Source organism: Pongo abelii, chromosome 18, assembly GCF_028885655.2.
Source record: "Pongo abelii isolate AG06213 chromosome 18, NHGRI_mPonAbe1-v2.0_pri, whole genome shotgun sequence".
NCBI lineage: Eukaryota > Metazoa > Chordata > Mammalia > Primates > Hominidae > Pongo > Pongo abelii.
Window position 1 is genome coordinate 89232769 of NC_072003.2, and position 17902 is coordinate 89250670.

The 17902-nt window shown below is 50.0% G+C and overlaps 1 protein-coding gene across 18 annotated transcripts in view; it reads right to left on the reverse strand.

Moving 5' to 3' along the window:
- Window positions 1–17902, reverse strand: part of FANCA (FA complementation group A) — an 80073-nt gene that overhangs the window by 45699 nt on the left and 16472 nt on the right. For 16 of the 18 annotated variants that reach the window (XR_008514759.1, XR_008514760.1, XR_008514762.1 and 13 more), the window contains 6 exons: window positions 15152–15185; window positions 14647–14713; window positions 11348–11460; window positions 7899–7975; window positions 7355–7496; window positions 6819–6952 (listed from right to left, as the gene is read on the reverse strand). Coding sequence is in view for 15 of the 18 variants with exons in the window: in XM_054534359.2 (XP_054390334.1) it covers window positions 6819–6952; window positions 7355–7496; window positions 7899–7975; window positions 11348–11460; window positions 14647–14713; window positions 15152–15185 (567 nt within the window). In the remaining 3 variants the exon portion in view is untranslated. Of the gene's footprint in view, window positions 1–6818; window positions 6953–7354; window positions 7497–7898; window positions 7976–11347; window positions 11461–13830; window positions 14561–14646; window positions 14714–15151; window positions 15186–17902 lie in introns of those variants that run through there. The other 2 variants (XM_054534368.1, XM_024233421.2) reach the window with 2 other exon arrangements.

Below are 17902 nucleotides of genomic sequence, written 5' to 3' on the forward strand. Positions count from 1 at the left end.
TCCTGTGTGGAGAGAACAGCATGAAGCCCAGGACAGCCAGGCGCGGCTGCACCACCTAGGCAGTGTCCTGTGTGGAGAGAAGAGCGTGAAGCCCAGGACAGCCAGGCGCGGCTGCACCACCTAGGCAGTGTCCTGTGTGGAGAGAAGAGCGTGAAGCCCAGGACAGCCAGGCGCGGCTGCACCACCTAGGCAGTGTCCTGTGTGGAGAGAAGAGTGTGAAGCCCACCTAGGCAGTGTCCGGGCGGCTGCTCTAGTCGGCCTCCTAAACAGAAAGGAAAAAAGAGAAACACCAAAAACTCATTGCGGTTCATACATTTACAGATGTCATGGCTGCACTTTGATTGAAGAGACGATCTAAAAGTTATTCGAAGAAAAAAAGTTAAAAATCATTAGCTATAACAAACACTAACTATGGGATCCTTTTTGGATCCTTAGGAGTACAATTTGCTAAATGCCCTAAGAAGTGTTTGTGCACAGCAAACAAATTGATTTTGTGGGATGAAGCCACTTCTGAACACACTTTAACTTCTAACCTCATCCATCAGTGGACAGATCACTGCAAGAGAGGTGGATAAGGAACACAGGCCAAGGAGGGCCACCCCTCAGACAATGAAGCTGCAAGACCCTAGCAGAGCAAGCGAGGAACATGAGCAAACCCTTCCAGGAACGCAGGGGGGGCTGCAGCAAAGTCCTGGGGCTGCAGTGAGTCAGGGAAGGACGGAGATTTTAAATGGGCACGGCCCTGAACGCATCATAGTGAACCTGCAGACAGAATGTGGACCTCTGTGAACACTGAACCACTTACCTGCAAAACCACACGAGCTCCTGCCACCCTGACCCCACGTGAGACCACAGGACATCTTGATGAAACCTCAGTGAGTTACCATCTACCCCATCTATCAGGAAACCTGAACTCCAGCTTGAACTGAAGGCTCACCTTGGTCTTTCTGAAAGCATGCACAATTGTGTACATTCTTTTTTTTTAGAGACAGAGTCTCGCTCTGTCGCCCAGGCTGGAGTGCAGTGGCGTCATCTTGGCTCACTGCAACGTCCGCCCCACAGGTTTGAACAATTCTCCTGCCTCCCTAGTAGCTAAGATTACAGGCATTTGCCACCACTCCCAGCTATTTTTTTTTTTTTTGAGAGAGAGTCTCGCTCTGTCACCCAGGCTGGAGTGCAATGGTGCAATCAGGACTCACCACAACCTCTGCCTCCCGGGTTCAAGTGATTCTCCCACCGCTGCCTCCCAAGTAGCTGGGACTACAAGCACGCGCCACCAAGCCCGTTTTTTTTTTTCCTTTTTTCTGAGACAAAGCCTCACTCCGTCGCCCAGGCTGGAGCGCAGTGGCGTAATCTCGGCTCACTGTAAACTCTGCCTCCCAGGTTCAAACGATTCTCCTGCCTCAGCCTCCTGAGTAGCTGGGATTACAGGTGTGCACCACCATGCCTGGCTAATTTTGTGTTTTTAGTAGAGACAGGGTTTCATCGTGTTGGCCAGGCTAGTCTCGAACTCCTGACCTCAGGTGATACCTTGGCCTCCCGAAGTGCTGGGACTACAGACATGAGCCACCACGTCCGACCTAGCTAATTTTTGTATTTTTAGTAGAGATGAGGTTTTGCCATGTTGGCCAGGCTGGTCTCAAACTCCTGACCTCAAGCGATCCACCCGCCTCGGCCTTCCAAAGTGCTGGGATTATAGGCATGAGCTATCACGCCTGACCATGTGTAAATTCTTTTGAATGTTATCATCATGCAGACAGACCCAAAAAGCCATTAGATAAAAAGGGGAAAATGCTGGTAACACTTGTCAAATGTCTCTGAGAGGGACAGAGTCACGGAAAAACAAAGCTCAGAGACATGAACTATCTGTGCCAAATACCAGGAAAGCAGCTCAATACTTGTCAGTTAAAAATTTAAATAAAACCTGAGACCACTCAAGGGTTCCCTTCTCAAAACATCAGCACCCAGTTTCAACCTTAAATTCTCCCACCAAGCACACCATGCCTTATTACCCTCCATTCAGCCATCCACAACGGAACTGCTCCTGTCTCTTGGCAACGTTCACTCAATTAACAGTGAGCTGGGTGATCACTGGCTGCAGCAAGGAACAGTCCTGACCCGTCACCAAAGGCATTTCTTTAAAGTACCTAAGTGACACACGCAAGCCAGACCTGGGGTCACAGCAGCCATGTTTAGAGTTGCTGAGATAAAAGGCAGTTCTGTTTGTTATTTTTGAAAAAAATTACACTTAATGGCTGGGTGCAGTGGCTCACTCCAGTAATTCCAACACTTTGGGAGGTTGAGGCAGGAAGATCACTTCAGCCCATGAGGTCAAGACCATCCAGGACGGCCGGGCACGGTGGCTCGCGCCTGTAATCCCAACACTTTGGGAGGCCGAGGCCGGCAGATCACGAGTTCAGGAGATCGAGACCATCCTGGCTAACCCGGTGAAACCCTGTCTCTACTAAAGATACAAAAAATTAGCTGTGTGTGGTGGCAGGCGCCTGTAGTCCCAGCTACTCAGGAGGCTGAGGCAGGAGAATGGCATGAACCCAGGAGGCGGTTACCGTGAGCCAAGGTCACACCACTGCACTCCAGCCTGGGCAACAAGAATGAAACTCCATCTAAAAAAAAAAACAAAAAAAAAAAACGACCAGCCAGGGCAACATAGTGAGATACTATGTCCACAAAAAAATTTTTAATAATTAGCCAGGTGTGGTGACATACACCTGCGGTCTCAGCTGCTCGAGAAGTTGAGGTGGGAGGATCATTTGAGCTTGGAAGGTTGAGGCTGCAGTGAGCCATGATCACACCACCACATCCCAGCCTGGGAGACAGAACAGAGACCTTGCCTCAAAAAAACAAACAAAAACCCCCCACAAATTACATTTAACTACATAATGTGATATGCTGAGAATTATATTAATTACCCCAAAGTGCTCAAATTCGCAATCATTTGGTCTATTTATATTAACATTTCCTAAAAGTAAAACAAAATTTTTTTTTTTTGAGATGGGGTCTTGCTCCATTGCCAAGGCTGGAGTGCAACGATCCGATCTTGGCTCACTGCAACCTGCATGTTCCGGGTTCAAGTGATTCTCCTGCCTCAGCCTCCTGAGTAGCTGGGATTACAGGCACCTGCCACCATACCAGCTAAATTTTGTATTTTTGCTAGAGATGGGGTTTTGCCACATTGCCCAGGGTGGTCTTGAACTACTGGGCTCAAGCGATCTGCCCACCTCGTCCTCCCACAGTGCTGGTATTTGCCCTGAAAAGTAAAAATTAAAACAGATGTTCAGGCCAAGTATGGTGGCTCACGCCTGTAATCCCAGCACTTTGGGAGGCTAAGTGGGGCGGATGACGAAGTCAAGAGATCGAGACCATCCTGGCCAACATAGTGAAACCCCATCTCTACTAAAATTACAAAAATTAGCCAGGTGTGGTGGCGGGCACCTGTAGTCCCAGCTACTCAGGAGGTTGAGGCAGGAGAATTGCTTGAACCCAGGAGGTGGGAGTTGCACTCCAGCCTGGTGACAGAGGGGGACTCCACCTCAAAACAAAACAAAACATAACAAAAACAGAGTTCAAACCCTGAATATGCATATATACATTTATCAAAACTCATCTAACTATCTGGACATGGTGGCCCACGCCTGTAATCCCAGTACTTCGGGGGTTAAGGTGGGGGGATCACATGAGGCCAGCAATCAGACCAGCCTGAGCAACACGGTATGACATTGTATTTACAAAGAAAATTTTTTTAATTAGCTGGGTGTGGTGGCACACACCTGTAGTCCCAGTTACTCTGGAAGCTGAGGCAGGAGGACTGCTTGACCCCAGGAGGTAAAGGCTGCAGTGAGCTATGATCATGCCATTGCACTCCAGCCTGGGCAACAGGGCAACACCCAGTCTCTTAAAAGAAAACACAAAAAGAAACAAACAAAAAACCTCATTTAATGGTACACTTAAATTGGATACCTTTCATTATTTTATTTAAACTATATTTTGATAAACTTGATTTGAAAAGGTAAAAGAAAAGCAAACAAAACCAAAACACCATCAACACAGCACTTCAGAGTATTCCTCTCCCAACTGTCGCCTCCGGAACCGAAGAAAAAGCAGCCCTGGAAGACACCTGAGCCACGGCCTGGGGAGACACCTGAGCCACGGCCCTGGGAGACCCATCAACTCCTGAACCAAGAGCACCAGGTGGATTCTGGCACAAATCTCTCAGCGCCTCACGAAGGACAGAGCAAATGCCTCTCCTCTTAGTTTAGTGGAAGCCCCAGGCCAACTGGGCAGAGCTGGGGAGAGCCTGAGGGCACGTGAGAAGGAACTTTAAGGAATAAAAGTGAGTTGACACTGCACCAATCACCACCTTCTCCCAACACAAACAGATGTGGCTCAGCCTGCTGTGCAGCCTCACTTCCTCAGAAGGCCCTGGGGAGGAGCAGGCACCAGCAGCCATGATGGCGATGCAGGCACCACAGCGCTTTAAAATTTCAGGGAGCTGAGACTCCTACAAAGAGGCAACTACTTCACCGAGGTGGTGATGGCAAACTCAATCCTTTTTTTTTTTTTTTTTTTTTTTGAGACAGAGTCTTGCTCTGTCTCCCAGGCTGGAGTGTAATAATGCAATCCCAGCTCAATGCAGCCTCAACCTCCTCGGCTCAAGTAATCATCCTGCCTCAGCCTGTAAGTAGCCGGGACCACAGGTGCTTACCATCACACCCAGCTAATTGTTACATTCTGTAGAGACGGGGGTCTCACTGTGCTGCCCAGGCTGATCTTGAACCCCTGGGCTCAAGCAACCCTCCTGCCTAGGCCTCCCAAAGTGCTGAGATTACAGGCATGAGCCACTGTACCTGGCCCGAACCCAAAACTTCTACAAAAAATTAGCTCTTCAAATGGAAACTTTACTCACAAGCACTAAAAGAGAAACCATGGTGGCCCTTCAAAGTTGATATCTCAAATACACCCAACTCCCGACATGAACTGGGGGTTTTCACAGGGGTTGCCCAGGCATCCCTGAGGTCTCAGGAGCTCAGACTCAGTAGTCTGAAATGGGCCCTGCAATCTTTATTTCCAAAGCCCCCTCCAGGCGAGTCTAATGCCCATTCAGGTTCAGGAACAGCTGCATAAACTTCTGTCAGAGACAACACTGTGTATGTTCCAAAGAAAAAGGAAGAATATGTGATAGCGCTGAAGAAGTGAAGTACTCGTTTCAGGACTTACGTGAAAATTAGAGACGCAAGGCTGGGCGCGGTGGCTCATGCCTATAATCCCTGCACTTTAGGAGGCCGAGGCAGGCGAATCACTTAAGGTCAGGAGTTTGAGACCAGCCTGGCCAACATGATGAAACCCCGTCTCTACTAAAAATTAGCCAGGTGTGGTGGCAAACGCCTGTAACCCCAGCTACTAGGGAGGCTGAGGCAGGAGAATTGCTTCAACCCAGGAGGTGGAGGTTGCAGTGAGCCGAGGTCGCACTACTGCACTCCAGTATGAGTGACAGAATGAGACTTCGCCTCAAAAAAAAAAAAAAAAAAAAAAGGAAAGGCCGGGCGCGGTGGCTCATGCCTGTAATCCCAGCACTTTGGGAGGACAAGGTGGGCGGATCATGAGGTCAGGAGTTAGAGACCAGCCTGACCAACATGGTGAAACCCTGTCTCTACTAAAAATACAAAAATGAGCTGGGTGTGGTAGTGCGCACCTGTAATCCTAGCTACTCAGGAGGCTGAGGCAGGAGAATCGCTTGAAACTGGGCGGCGGAGGTTGCAGTGAGCTGAGGTGAACTTTCTGCACCACTGCACTCTAGCCTGGGCGACAGAGGAAGACTCAGTCTCAAAAAAAAAAAAAAAAGAAAAGGGAAAATAAGAGACATTGTATATTCTGCAAAAAGCAGCATCCACTTCTGTGTCCCCCCTTTCCTGATTTCACTTATTTTCTTTTTTTTCTTTTTGGGATGGAGTCTCCTTCTGTCACCCAGGCTGGAGTGCAGTGGTGCAATCACAGCTCACTGCAGCCTTGATCTCCCAGGCTCAAGTAATCCTCGCGTCTCAGCCTCCTGAGTAACTAGGACTACAGGTATCTGCCACCACACCTGCGTAGTTATTTTTATTTTTATTTTTATTTTTTGGCGGAGATGAGGTCTCACTATGGTGTCTAGGCTTGACTTCGCTGATTTTCTTATAAAAAACAGCACGACGCTCCATCAAGTAAGCGAGACGGAAACCAGGGGAAAGAGCCGAGGCCCCGACAGGGAGAACCCAGGCTCCTCGGCACATGCAGAGGAAGATCCACCGAGGCCCCGACAGGGAGAACCCAGGCTCCTCGGCACATGCAGAGGAAGATCCACCGAGGCCCCGACAGGGAGAACCCAGGCTCCTCGGCACATGCAGAGGAAGATCCACCGAGGCCCCGACAGGGAGAACCCAGGCTCCTCGGCACATGCAGAGGAAGATCCACCGAGGCCCCGACAGGGAGAACCCAGGCTCCTCGGCACATGCAGAGGAAGATCCACCGAGGCCCCGACAGGGAGAACCCAGGCTCCTCGGCACATGCAGAGGAAGATCCACCGAGGCCCCGACAGGGAGAACCCAGGCTCCTCGGCACATGCAGAGGAAGATCCACCGAGGCCCCGACAGGGAGAACCCAGGCTCCTCGGTACACACAGAGAAGATCTGCCAAAGCCACTTGGCAAAGCTGACAGCAAGGTCGCTCACTCACATGACAGAGAGTCAGGTGGGGACAGCATGGTCCCCACTCCCAGGCCTTCTGGGAAGATCAGGTATTAGGTAGCCGATTGGCAGGTCACTTACCTTGAACCAGTCTGCATATGACAGGAACGCAGAGGGGCCCTCCAGTGCTGCCTGGCGCACAACCAGGAACGCAGTGACCATGCTGTCCAGCTGGCAGCTCTCAAATGCCTGGGCCATCAAATGCGCCACCCAGCCTAGTTAAGAACCATGACACAGTCACAGCAAGGCAAGAGCAGCCAGCAGGAAAATGACGTGAGTTATGCTGGGTGATCAGATATTCCAGAAGGAGACTGTGCACACCCAAACACCAAGTTTTAAAAGACTACACAGCAATTACAGCATGTCAAGTGAAACCACTAGAGACCTGAATGAAGCAGCGGTGCACACTCTGGCCTCTCAGAGCAGCAGTCAGTGCTTATGGAAACGTCCGAGACCGTTCCATCGACAGGAGGCACTGCAGGTTCCGGGCAGGTAGGGAAGGGCTTCATTGAGAGGCTCACCCACAGTCAGCTGGGACTCTGCTGACACCAGTGCTCAAATCACACCTCCCTACACACACTCTTGACCAGCACCACTGGGCCCTCGTAAAAGCTCACCTTCAAGCAGCTGCTGCGCTTCTGAGAAGCAGACAACCAAGGCAGACACAAAGGAGAGCACTCGCTGCCAGTGAACCTCCTGCGTTTCCAGAACTTCTTGCAAATGGCCAACCAACTCCTCTGGACTCAGCATCACAAAGATCTGAAATAAAAGCGTCCGCTCCCTTCAATATCCAAGCAAACCACTGTGGGACAGATGACCCCTCACCTCCCTCCCAGCCGGTGGTCACTGCAACCCCCTCACTTCCCACTGCAAAAGTAACATATGGAGCTGTGACAGCTCACACTGTGGAGTCTCTCCCCTCACAGTGGCCAGCACCTGGTTGGAGAGAATTCTCCCTATCTCAAGGAGGAGGGGCTTGGCCCAAGTGACAAGTTCAGTCTCCTGACCCGAGTGGTGGCCTCGATGAGGACAGCCACATCTCACCAGACATCCCTGAACCTCTCAATGTGCCCTCCACGGCAGGCAGCATGACAAGGACTCAGCAGATCTTAATCCCCCCGCCACAAGCTCAGAAGCAGGTCTAATACCACCTCCACTCACCCTGCGGTACAGTGCGGTGAGCAGAGGGTGTGTCCGCGCAAAGCTCCACTCTCTCTGCATCTGAACAGCATCAGATGCTGCAGGGGGAGAAACAGACAAAAACTTCAAGTCAGAGATCAAAAAGTTGTGGGTTTTCGTAGGGACCAGCCCCACAGGGTCAGTGGGTCTCTCCCCGTGTGTGGCAACGAGAGAGTGTAGAAATAAAGACACAAGACAAAGAGATAAAAGAAAAGACAGCTGGGCCCGGGGGACCACTACCACCAAGTCGCGAAGACTGGCAGTGGCCCTGAATGTCTGGCTGCACTGTTATTTATTGGATACAAAGCAAAAGGGGCAGGATAAGGAGAGTGAGCCATCTCCAATGATAGGTAAGGTCACGTCGGTCACGTGTCCACTGGGCAGGGGGCCCTTCCCTGCCTGGCAGCCGAGGCAGAGAGAGAGAGGGAGAGAGAGATAGCTTACGCCATTATTTCTGCATATCAGAGACTTTTAGTACTTTCACTAATTGACTACTGCTATCTAAAAGGCAGAGCCAGGTGTACAGGATGGAACACGAAGGCGGACTAGTAGTGTGACCACTGAAGCACAGCATCACAGGGAGACGGTTAGGCCTCCGGATAACTGCAGGCAAGCCTGACTGATGTCAGGCCCTCCACAAGAGGTGGAGGACAGAGTCTTCTCTAAACTCCCCCGGGGAAAGGGAGACTCCCTTTCCCAGTCTGCTAAGTAGAGGGTGTTGTTCCTTGACACTTTTCACTACCGCTAGACCACAGTCCGCCTGGTAACGGGCGTCTTCCCAGACACTGGTGACACCGCTAGACCAAGGAGCCCCCTGGTGGCCCTGTCCAGGCATAACAGAAGGCTCGCACTCTTGTCTTCTGGTCACTTCTCACTATGTCCGCTCAGCTCCTGTCTCTGTATGGCCTGGTTTTTCCTAGGTTATGATTGTAGAGCGAGGATTATTATAATATTGGAATAAAGAATAATTGCTACAAACTAATGATGAATGATATTCATATATAATCATATCTAAGATTTATATCTGGTATAACTATTCTTCATATTTTATTATACTGGAACAGCTCGTGTCCTCGGTCTCTTGCCTTGGCGCCTGGGTGGCTTGCCGCCCACAGGTTTTGTTTTTGGACAGGGTCTCACTATCACCCAGGCTGGAGTGCAGTGCTCACCACAGCCTCAACCTCCCTGGCTCAAGCAATCCACCTGCCTCAGTCTCCCAAGTAGCTGCGACCACAGGCGTGTGCCACCATACCCAGATACTTTTTGTATTTTTATTTTTTTTGATGCTGAGTCTCACTCTGTCACCCAGGCTGGAGTGCAGTGGTACCATCTCGGCTCACTGCAAGCTCCGCCTCTCGGGTTCAAGAGATTCTCCTGCCTCAGCCTGCCGAGTAGCTGGGACTACAGGCGCTCACCACCACGCCCGGCTAATTTTTGTATTTTTTAGTAAAGATGGGGTTTCACTCTGTTGGCCAGGCTGATCTCGAACTTCTGACCTCATGACCCGCCCGTCTTGGCCTCCCAAAGTGCTGGGATTACAGGTGTGAGCCACTGCTCCTGGCCAAAAAGTTGTGTTTCAAAGCTTCAGTGTGAAGACAGATCTTAATATGTACTTTTTCAGTTATTAAAGTTCACCATCTCCCTGTTTGTTGCCTATCTGCTATATCATCAAGTCTGTTTCTCAGGCCCGGTTACTTACTTGTAATGCTTTGTCATATTCACAATAAATATTTTCCAATGTATCAACTGCATTTCAATTTTCCTACTTTTAAACTGTCAATAAGGCCAGGCTAGGTGGCTCACGCCTGTAATCCCAGCACTTTGGGAGGCTGAGGCAGGTGGATCACGAGGTCAGGAGTTCTAGACCAGCCTGGCCAAGATGGTGAAACCCTGTCTCTACTCAAAATACAAAAAGTAGCCGGGCATGGTGGCAGGCGCCTGTAATTCCAGCTACTCGGGAGGTTGAGGCAGGGAATAGCTTGAACCCAGGAGGCAGAGGTTACAGTGAGCCGAGATCGCACCACCGCACTCCAGCCTGGGCAACAGAGTAAGACTCCGTCTCCAAAAAAAATTAATAAATACATAAAATAAAATAAACTGTGAATAAACCAATCATGGTGGGGATGCTGTTCAAAGGAAGCTCAGCTCAGGCAAGTGATGATAAACTCCTGAGCACCTCACAGCACCTGTTGGGAGCCATCCATGCATCCCTCATCTCCCACCAGTTTCCTGCCTGAGCATCTACCCTGGGGATATGCTAGATACAGAAAAAGCTCAAAGTGTTCATCGTGGCCTTATTCGTAAGATTGAAATCTTGGGAACAGTCTGTCATACATGGGTAACAGGACACCCACTGGGCAGACGATGCCTGGGCCATCAAACGCGCCACCGAGTCTAGCTGAGAACCATGACACAGTCACAGCAAGGCAAGGGTAGCCAGCAGAAAGATAACGTGAGTTGTGCTGGGTGATCAGGTATTCCAGAAGGAGAATGTGCATGCTCAAACACCAAGTTTTAAAAGACTAGACAGCGGCTAGGCACAGTGGCTCATGCCTGTAATCCCAGCACTTTGGGAGGCCGAGACGGGCGGATTACCTGAGGTCAGGAGTTCGAGACCAGCCTGGCCAACATGGTGAAACCCCGTCTCTACTAAAAATACAAAAATTAGCCGGGCATGATGGCACATGCCTGTAATCCCAGCTACTTCGGAGGCTGAGGCAGGAGAATGGTTTGAACCCGGGAGGTGGAGGATGCAATGAGCCGAGATCACACCACTGTACTCCAGCCTGGCAACAGAGCAAGACTCCATCTCAAATAAATAAATAAATAAATAAATAAATAAATAAATAAAATAAAGATATTTCTATTTTAGGCTGGGTATGGTGGCTCACACCTGTAATCCCAACACTTCGACACTCTGGGAAGCCAAGGCAGGCGGAGCACTAAGGTCAGGAGTTCGAGGCCAGCCTGGCCAACATGGTGAAACCCAGTCTCTACCAAAAATACAAAAAATTAACCGGGTGTGGTGGTTGGCGCCTGTAATCCCAGCTACTCGAGAGGCTGAGACACGCAAATTGCTTGAACCTGGGAGGCGGAGGTTGCAGTGAGCTGAGATCATGCCACTGCACTCCAGCATGGGCAAGTGAGTGAGACTCTGACTCAAACAAACAAACAAACAAGATATTTCTATTTTAGTGACAATTATTTTGTCCACTCATAATTCTGAATTTTCTTATAAGAATCTGTTCCTTTCAGGTAAAAGGATATTTAGTAACAATCTCAGGCATCTCAGGACCCAGTCTCTGGTTCAAGACAGAGACATAAAAGAGGTCCTAGAATTCCGGGCATTTCCCGTCAGCGTTACCAAGGCAACAATGAAACAGCAATCCCCAAACTGGGTAGCAACTGAGGAGCCCCCACGTTGGGCCTACCTTTCAGCACAGGACTGTGAGTGAGTATCTGAGTCAGGGTATGACTGAAGAACCTCTTGAGAGGATCTGTGGAAATTACACTGCCAAGCGTGTGTCCACTGAACACTCCGAACCTGCCAATGCAGCAGAAAAAGGGATCAGGAAAGGGAGGGTGCCCTGCACGCCACTCACCAATCCCAGCACAAACTGTGGCTCAGGCTCATCCCTTCTTTAAGCAAGGAAGGGGCTTTCTTGGCCAGGCCACTATAACCACGGACTTGAAACTGAATCCAAGGAGGTGGCAATTCAACGAGAAAGGAGGCAAGGCAATGGCGAAACCCACGGAGCAGAGGAGCGAAGGCGCAGAAGGAAACAGGTGGGGAAGGGCAGGCCGTGCCGCACCCGGGAGTGGAGCAGAAGGAAACAGGTTGGGAAGGGCAGGCCGCGCTGCACCTGGAGTGGAGCAGAAGGAAACAGGTTGGGAAGAGCAGGCCACGCCGCACCCGGGAGCGGAGCAGCAGGAGCCAACCCCACGGGGCCTCAGCAGCACCCTCTGTGAAACAGAACTCCCCCAGAGGGTCGTGCCAAGCCTGCGAGAAGAGCCCAGCACACCAGGGCCTTAAACAGTCACAACAGGGACTGTGGCCAGCTCTGTCCATGAAGATGAGGAAGGAATGGAAGGGACTAGGGTTTCCTGGGCCATCTGTGTGAGAGAACAGGATGTTCTGGGGGTGAATGGGGTCACAGAGCCAGGTGGCAAGAGCACTTGAGGTCTGTTAGCCTGCCACATTCCAGTAGGCCTATACAGACCACCAAACCAAACCCAGACCCTCTCGTGAGGCTTACAACCTGCAACCAGCAAGCGGCACTTTATGCCGATTCCCCAGGTAAGAAAATAAAGGGTCCAGCCGCACGCGGTGGCTCATGCCTGTAATCCCAGCACTCTGGGAGGCTGAGGCGGGCAGATCACAAGGTCAGGAGATCAAGACTATCCTGGCTAACATGGTGAAACCCCATCTATACTAAAAATACAAAAATATTAGACCAGGCGCATTGGCTCACACCTGTAATCCCAGCACTTTGGGAGGCCAAGGGGGGCAGATCACAAGGTCAGGAGATTGAGACCATCCCGGACAACACAGTGAAACCCCGTCTCTACTAAAAAAATTGAAAAAATTAGCCGGGTGTGGTGGTGGACACCTGTAGTCCCAGCTACTCAGGAGGCTGAGGCAGGAGAATGGCGTGAATCCAGGGGGTGGAGCTTGCAGTGAGCTGAGATCGCGCCACTGCATTCCAGCATGGGCGAAAGAGCGAAATTCTGTCTCAAAAAAAAATATTAGCCGGGCATGGTGGCACACACCTGTAGTCCCAGCTATGTGGGAGGCTGAGGCAGGAGAATCGCTTGAACCTGGGAGGCAGAGGTTGTAGTGAGCCAAGATCGTGCCACTGCACTCCAGCCTGGGCAACACAGCGAGACTCCGTCTCAAAAAAATAAATAAAAAAAGAAAATCAAGGGTCCTGGCGGTTCAGTGAGCTGCCCCAGGGCCACACACCCAACAAGGCCACGTCGGCTCTGTGCAAACTCAAGACAGTCACACAACAGGGTGGGGGACATCGTGGAGATTCACTTCTCAGCCCTGCTGTCCTTCCTCACAGGGCAGGGCTTCGGGACACCACAGCCCCCAGTGTGCAAGGGAAGCTGGCCACCAAGACTGTTGGAGGATGTCTGATTTTAAATTCTTGGCGGGCCAGGTGTGGTGGCTCACGTCTGTAATCCCAGTACTTTGGGAGGCTGAGGTGGGTGTATCACTTGAGGTCAGGAGTTCGAGACCAGCCTGACCAATATAGTGAAACCCCATGTCTACTAAAAAATAGAAAAAACAAAATTACAGGTTTGTGCCAGGTGTGGTGGTGCATGCCTGTAATCCCAGCTACTCAGGAGGATGAGGCAGGAGAATTGATTGAACCTGGGAGGCAGAGGTTGTGGTGAGCAGAGATCTCACCACTGCACTCCAGCCTGGGCAACAAGAACAAAACTCTGTTTCAAAAATAAATAAATAAATAAGTTATTGGCAACTAATTACAAAATTTAAAAAGCAGCAGGTCAGTGGTTGTTATCTGATTCTCAGGACATCAGTGTGAGTAATCTTATCACGCAGATTATAAAAAAAAGCCCTTGCCACAGACTAAACTGTATCCCCACAAAGTTCCTCTGTTGAAGCCCAGCCTCTCAAGGTGGGGTGTTGATAAGGCCAAGGTGATGATGAGATGACTGCCTGGAGAAGACACCAGAGGGCTTGCTCTCCCCCTCTCTACCTCATGAAGACACAGAAAAAGTAGGTCTCCTGCAAGCCAGGAAGAGGGTCCTCACCAGAACCCAACCCTGGGGGCACCGTGACCTCCAACTTCCAGCCTCCACTGCTGTGAGAACACATCTGCCGTCCACACCGCAGTCTCTGGCACTTTGTTACAGCAGCCCAAGCTAACTGATGCACATGTAAACATTCAGAAAATCACACAGTGCTTTATTTGCTGTTTCAATAAAAGTACTGAACGGTACAACACATTTAATTGAGGAGTTAAACAATTACTGTGAGGGATGGGAAATGAGCAAAATAATCAAAGAATGAAAAGGCTGACAAGGCCTGGAAACAGTGGCGAATTCTACTGGTTTCTCAAGACTTCACTTCAAGGTCCCCTGCCCACACTAGAGGGAAGCAAACCCCAGAGCCCCATTTCCACCAAACCCCGACGTCCACCTTCCGCCCAGCCCCCACTCCTCAGCTTCCGCCTCCCCACCTGTAAGGGTCTCCGCACATCTCCACAGAGCCATGGAGAGAAAAAGCAAATAGGGCCAAGCTTTGCCTACTGGTGAATCTGAGCAGGATCTGTGGAGGCCAGGCAGCGGGAGTCTGTAGAGGCACAGCTGCAGTGTGTTCTAGAAATGTGGGGGGCCGAGAGGCAGGGCCAGCTCTAGAGCCTGAACCACACCCAGGGAAGGAGGAGCAAGGGGAGACTCCACACAGGGGAGGAGGTCACAGTGAGTGGGACAAGCATTGGTGCAGGACTTCCAGAGGCAGAACAGGATCCTGCAGTGGGCGCACCTTCCGACCTCATCCTCACGGGGAAAAGGCTGACCAGAGCGTTCCCTGGGCTTTCCCATGGTCGCCTCCTCCTCACACACGTTATCATAACTGGCAGAGGAAGTGTGCTCAGGAGTGGGCTGCTGAAGCTCTGGAAGTGTTTAAAATATCTTGGCTCTTTAATTTGGCAGGAACCTCCCTGCTGCACACTCAGGCAGGCCACCCTCAGGAACATACCAGCACCTCACGGTCTTGTGAGTGGAGGACTCCTCCTGTACTCCAGCAGCCAAAGCGTCAAGTGCAACTGATGACAGAGCCAGGAACAGAAAACAGATGTCAGCACACAGCGGCAGCCCACCAGAAACAATCCCCAGGTGCTTTCAGACAACGGATCCACTTCCAACCCCCCAGAGGTCCCACATCCATCAAGACTTCTACAATCTGTAAGCCTTAATCAAAACACACAGACAAGAAAATGCTTCCCTGGGACCCACAGATTCATGAGGTATCCCTTCACAGCTCTGAAAACTAAATCTAAAGCCGCTAGGAATTGGAAACCAGAATAAGTAGAAGGTAAATTCATACCAAATTACAACCAAAACAAGGGCATTCCAGTACCAGGACTCTACACAGTGAAACATACAGAGGAGAAATACTTCAAACGGAAAGGCAGAAAACTGATAGAATTGCTAATAAGCAAACTAAGTCATTTACAGTCTGGGCCACAGTGCAATTAACTTACAAATCAGCATTCTCTGCAGTACATCAACCGCGACCTGTCAAAATAGAATGTGAATTACCATCTTGGTAATCTTCTGTAATGTGTGTGATACCTGCATCACACAAGAGAATTATTACTTGTTACTCTAAAGTAAAGAAACGGCACTTTGGGAGGCCGAGGCAGGCGGATCACGAGGTCAGGAGATCGAGACCATCCTGGCTAACACGGTGAAACCCCGTCTCTACTAAAAATACAAAAAATTAGCCAGGCGCAGTGGCAGACGCCTGTAGTCTCAGCTACTCGGGAGGCTGAGGCAGGAGAATGGCGTGAACCCGGGAGGCGGAGCTTGCAGTGAGCCGAGACAGCGCCACTGTAGTCCAGCCCGGGCGAAAGAGCGAGACTCCATCTCGGAAAAAAAAAAAGAAATGGACTTTACAAAGAGGTTAACTAAAAATCCTCATAGACCTAGAAATTATTCCAATACTGAAGGGACCTAGACAGAGTGAAAAGGCTGAACTGTCTGGAATTACCCTAAGACTGCTCTCAGCATAGCCTGAGGCTATAAGCCTAGGGCTGGGCAGGACACCGGCTTTTTGCAGGCAGAGTTTTGCTGAAGTACTTCAGTGAAGAGAGGAAAGCTCAGGCCTTAAATCTGGGCTGTGGAACTAAGGACTTTCACCCTTGATGCCTCTGGAGCCAGAAGACGGTGCGAAGGTACCATTGTCCATTTCCCTTCTTCACATCTCCTGGGCTTAAAGCATATCACTACTCAGGGAGCATCTCACGGTAACAATAAAACAGACTTCCTCAAACAATGCCCACAGACTGCAGTATAGGCAAAATGGGAGCCACTGGCTCAGGAACCTCCAAAAGGGAATGAAAATTTGGGACGTATCCAAAACTATCTACAGATTCAATGCAATCCCTATCAAAATACAAATAATGTATTCACAGAAATAGAAAAAAAGATTCTAAAATTCACATGGAACCAAAATAGAACACAGATAACCAAAGCAATCCTGAGGAAAAAGAACAAAGCTATAGAATATAGAAATCACACTGCCTGAGGTCAAAATATACTACAAGGCTACAGAAATGAAAACAGCATGAGGTTGATATAAACATACAGACCAACGGAATAGGATAGAGAACCCAGAAACAGGCCGGGCACCGTGGCCCACGCCTGTAATCCCAGTACTTTGGGAAGTCGAGGTGGGTGGATCACCTGAGGTCAGGAGTTCTAGACCAGCCTGACCAACAAGGTGAAACCCCGTCTCTACTAAAAATACAAAAAAATTAGCCAGGTGCAGTGGTGGGTGTCTATAGTCCCAGCTACTCGGGAGGCTGAGGCAGGAGAATAGCTTGAACCCGGGAGGCGGAGCTTGCAGTGAACCGAGATGGCACCACTGCACTCCAGCCTGGGAGACAGAGCAAGACTCCATCTCAAAGAAAAAAAAGAAAAAAGAAAAAAAAAGGCCAGGCACGGTAGCCCACGCCTATAATCCCAACACTTTGAGAGGCCAAGGTGGGCGGGTCATGAGATCAGAAGTTCGAGACTAGCCTGACCAACATTGTGAAAGCCCGTCTCTACTAAAAATAGAAAAACTAGCCGGGTGTGGTGGTGGGCACCTGTAGTCCCAGCTATTCAGGAGGCTGAGGCAGGAGAATCGCTTGAACCTGGGAGGTGGAGGTTGCAGTGAGCAGAGATCACACCACTGCACTCCAGCCTGGGCAACAGGGACTCTGTCTCAAAAAAAAAAAGAAAACAAAAACTAAAAAGCTTCAGCACAGCAAAGGAAACAATACAGAAAATCTGTTAAATGGAAGAAAATACTTGCGAACTATTCATCCAACAAGGGACTAATATCCAGAATATATAAGGAACTCAAAGAACTCAACAGGGAAAACAAAAATAATCCCATTTAAAAACTGGACAAACGGCCGGGTGCGGTGGCTCATGCCTGTAATCCCAGCACTTTGGGAGGCTGAGGTGGGCAGATCACGAGTCAGGAGATCCAGACCAACCTGGCTAACATGGTAAAAAACCCCATCTCTACTAAAAATACAAAAAATTAGCCAGGCTAGGTGGCAGGCGCCTGTAGGCCCAACTACTTGGGAGGCTGAGGCAGGAGAATGGCATCAACCCAGGAGACAGAGCTTGCAGTGAGCCGAGACTGCGCCACTGCACTCCAGCCTGGGTGACAAAGCGAGACTCCATCACAAAAAAAAAAAAAAAAAAGTAGACAAAGAACATGATTAAACATTTTATTTTTCTTTCTTTCTTTTTTTTTTTGAGATGTAGTTTCACTCTTGGTGTCCAGTCTGGAGTGCAGTGGTGAGATCTCGGCTCACTGCATCCTCCTCCTCCTCCTGAGTTCAAACGATTCTCCTGCTTCAGCCTCTCTAGTAGCTGGGATTACAGGCATGTGCCACCACGCCCGGCTAATTTTTATATTTTTAGTAGAGACAGGGTTTCACCATGTTGGTCAGGCTGTTCAGGAACTCCTGACCACAGGTGATCCACCCGCCTTGGCCTCCCAAAGTGCTGGGATTACAGGCGTGAGCCACCGCGCGTGGCCTAAACATTTTCAAAAAACATGCAAATGGCCACCAGGTGTATGAAAAAAATGGCCAATATCAGACAGGAGTAGTGGCTCACGCCTGTAATCCCAGCACTTTGGGAGGCTGGGGTGGGTGTATCACCTAAGGTCGGAAGTTCAAGACCAGACTGACCAACATGGAGAAACCCTATCTCTACTAAAAATACAAAAT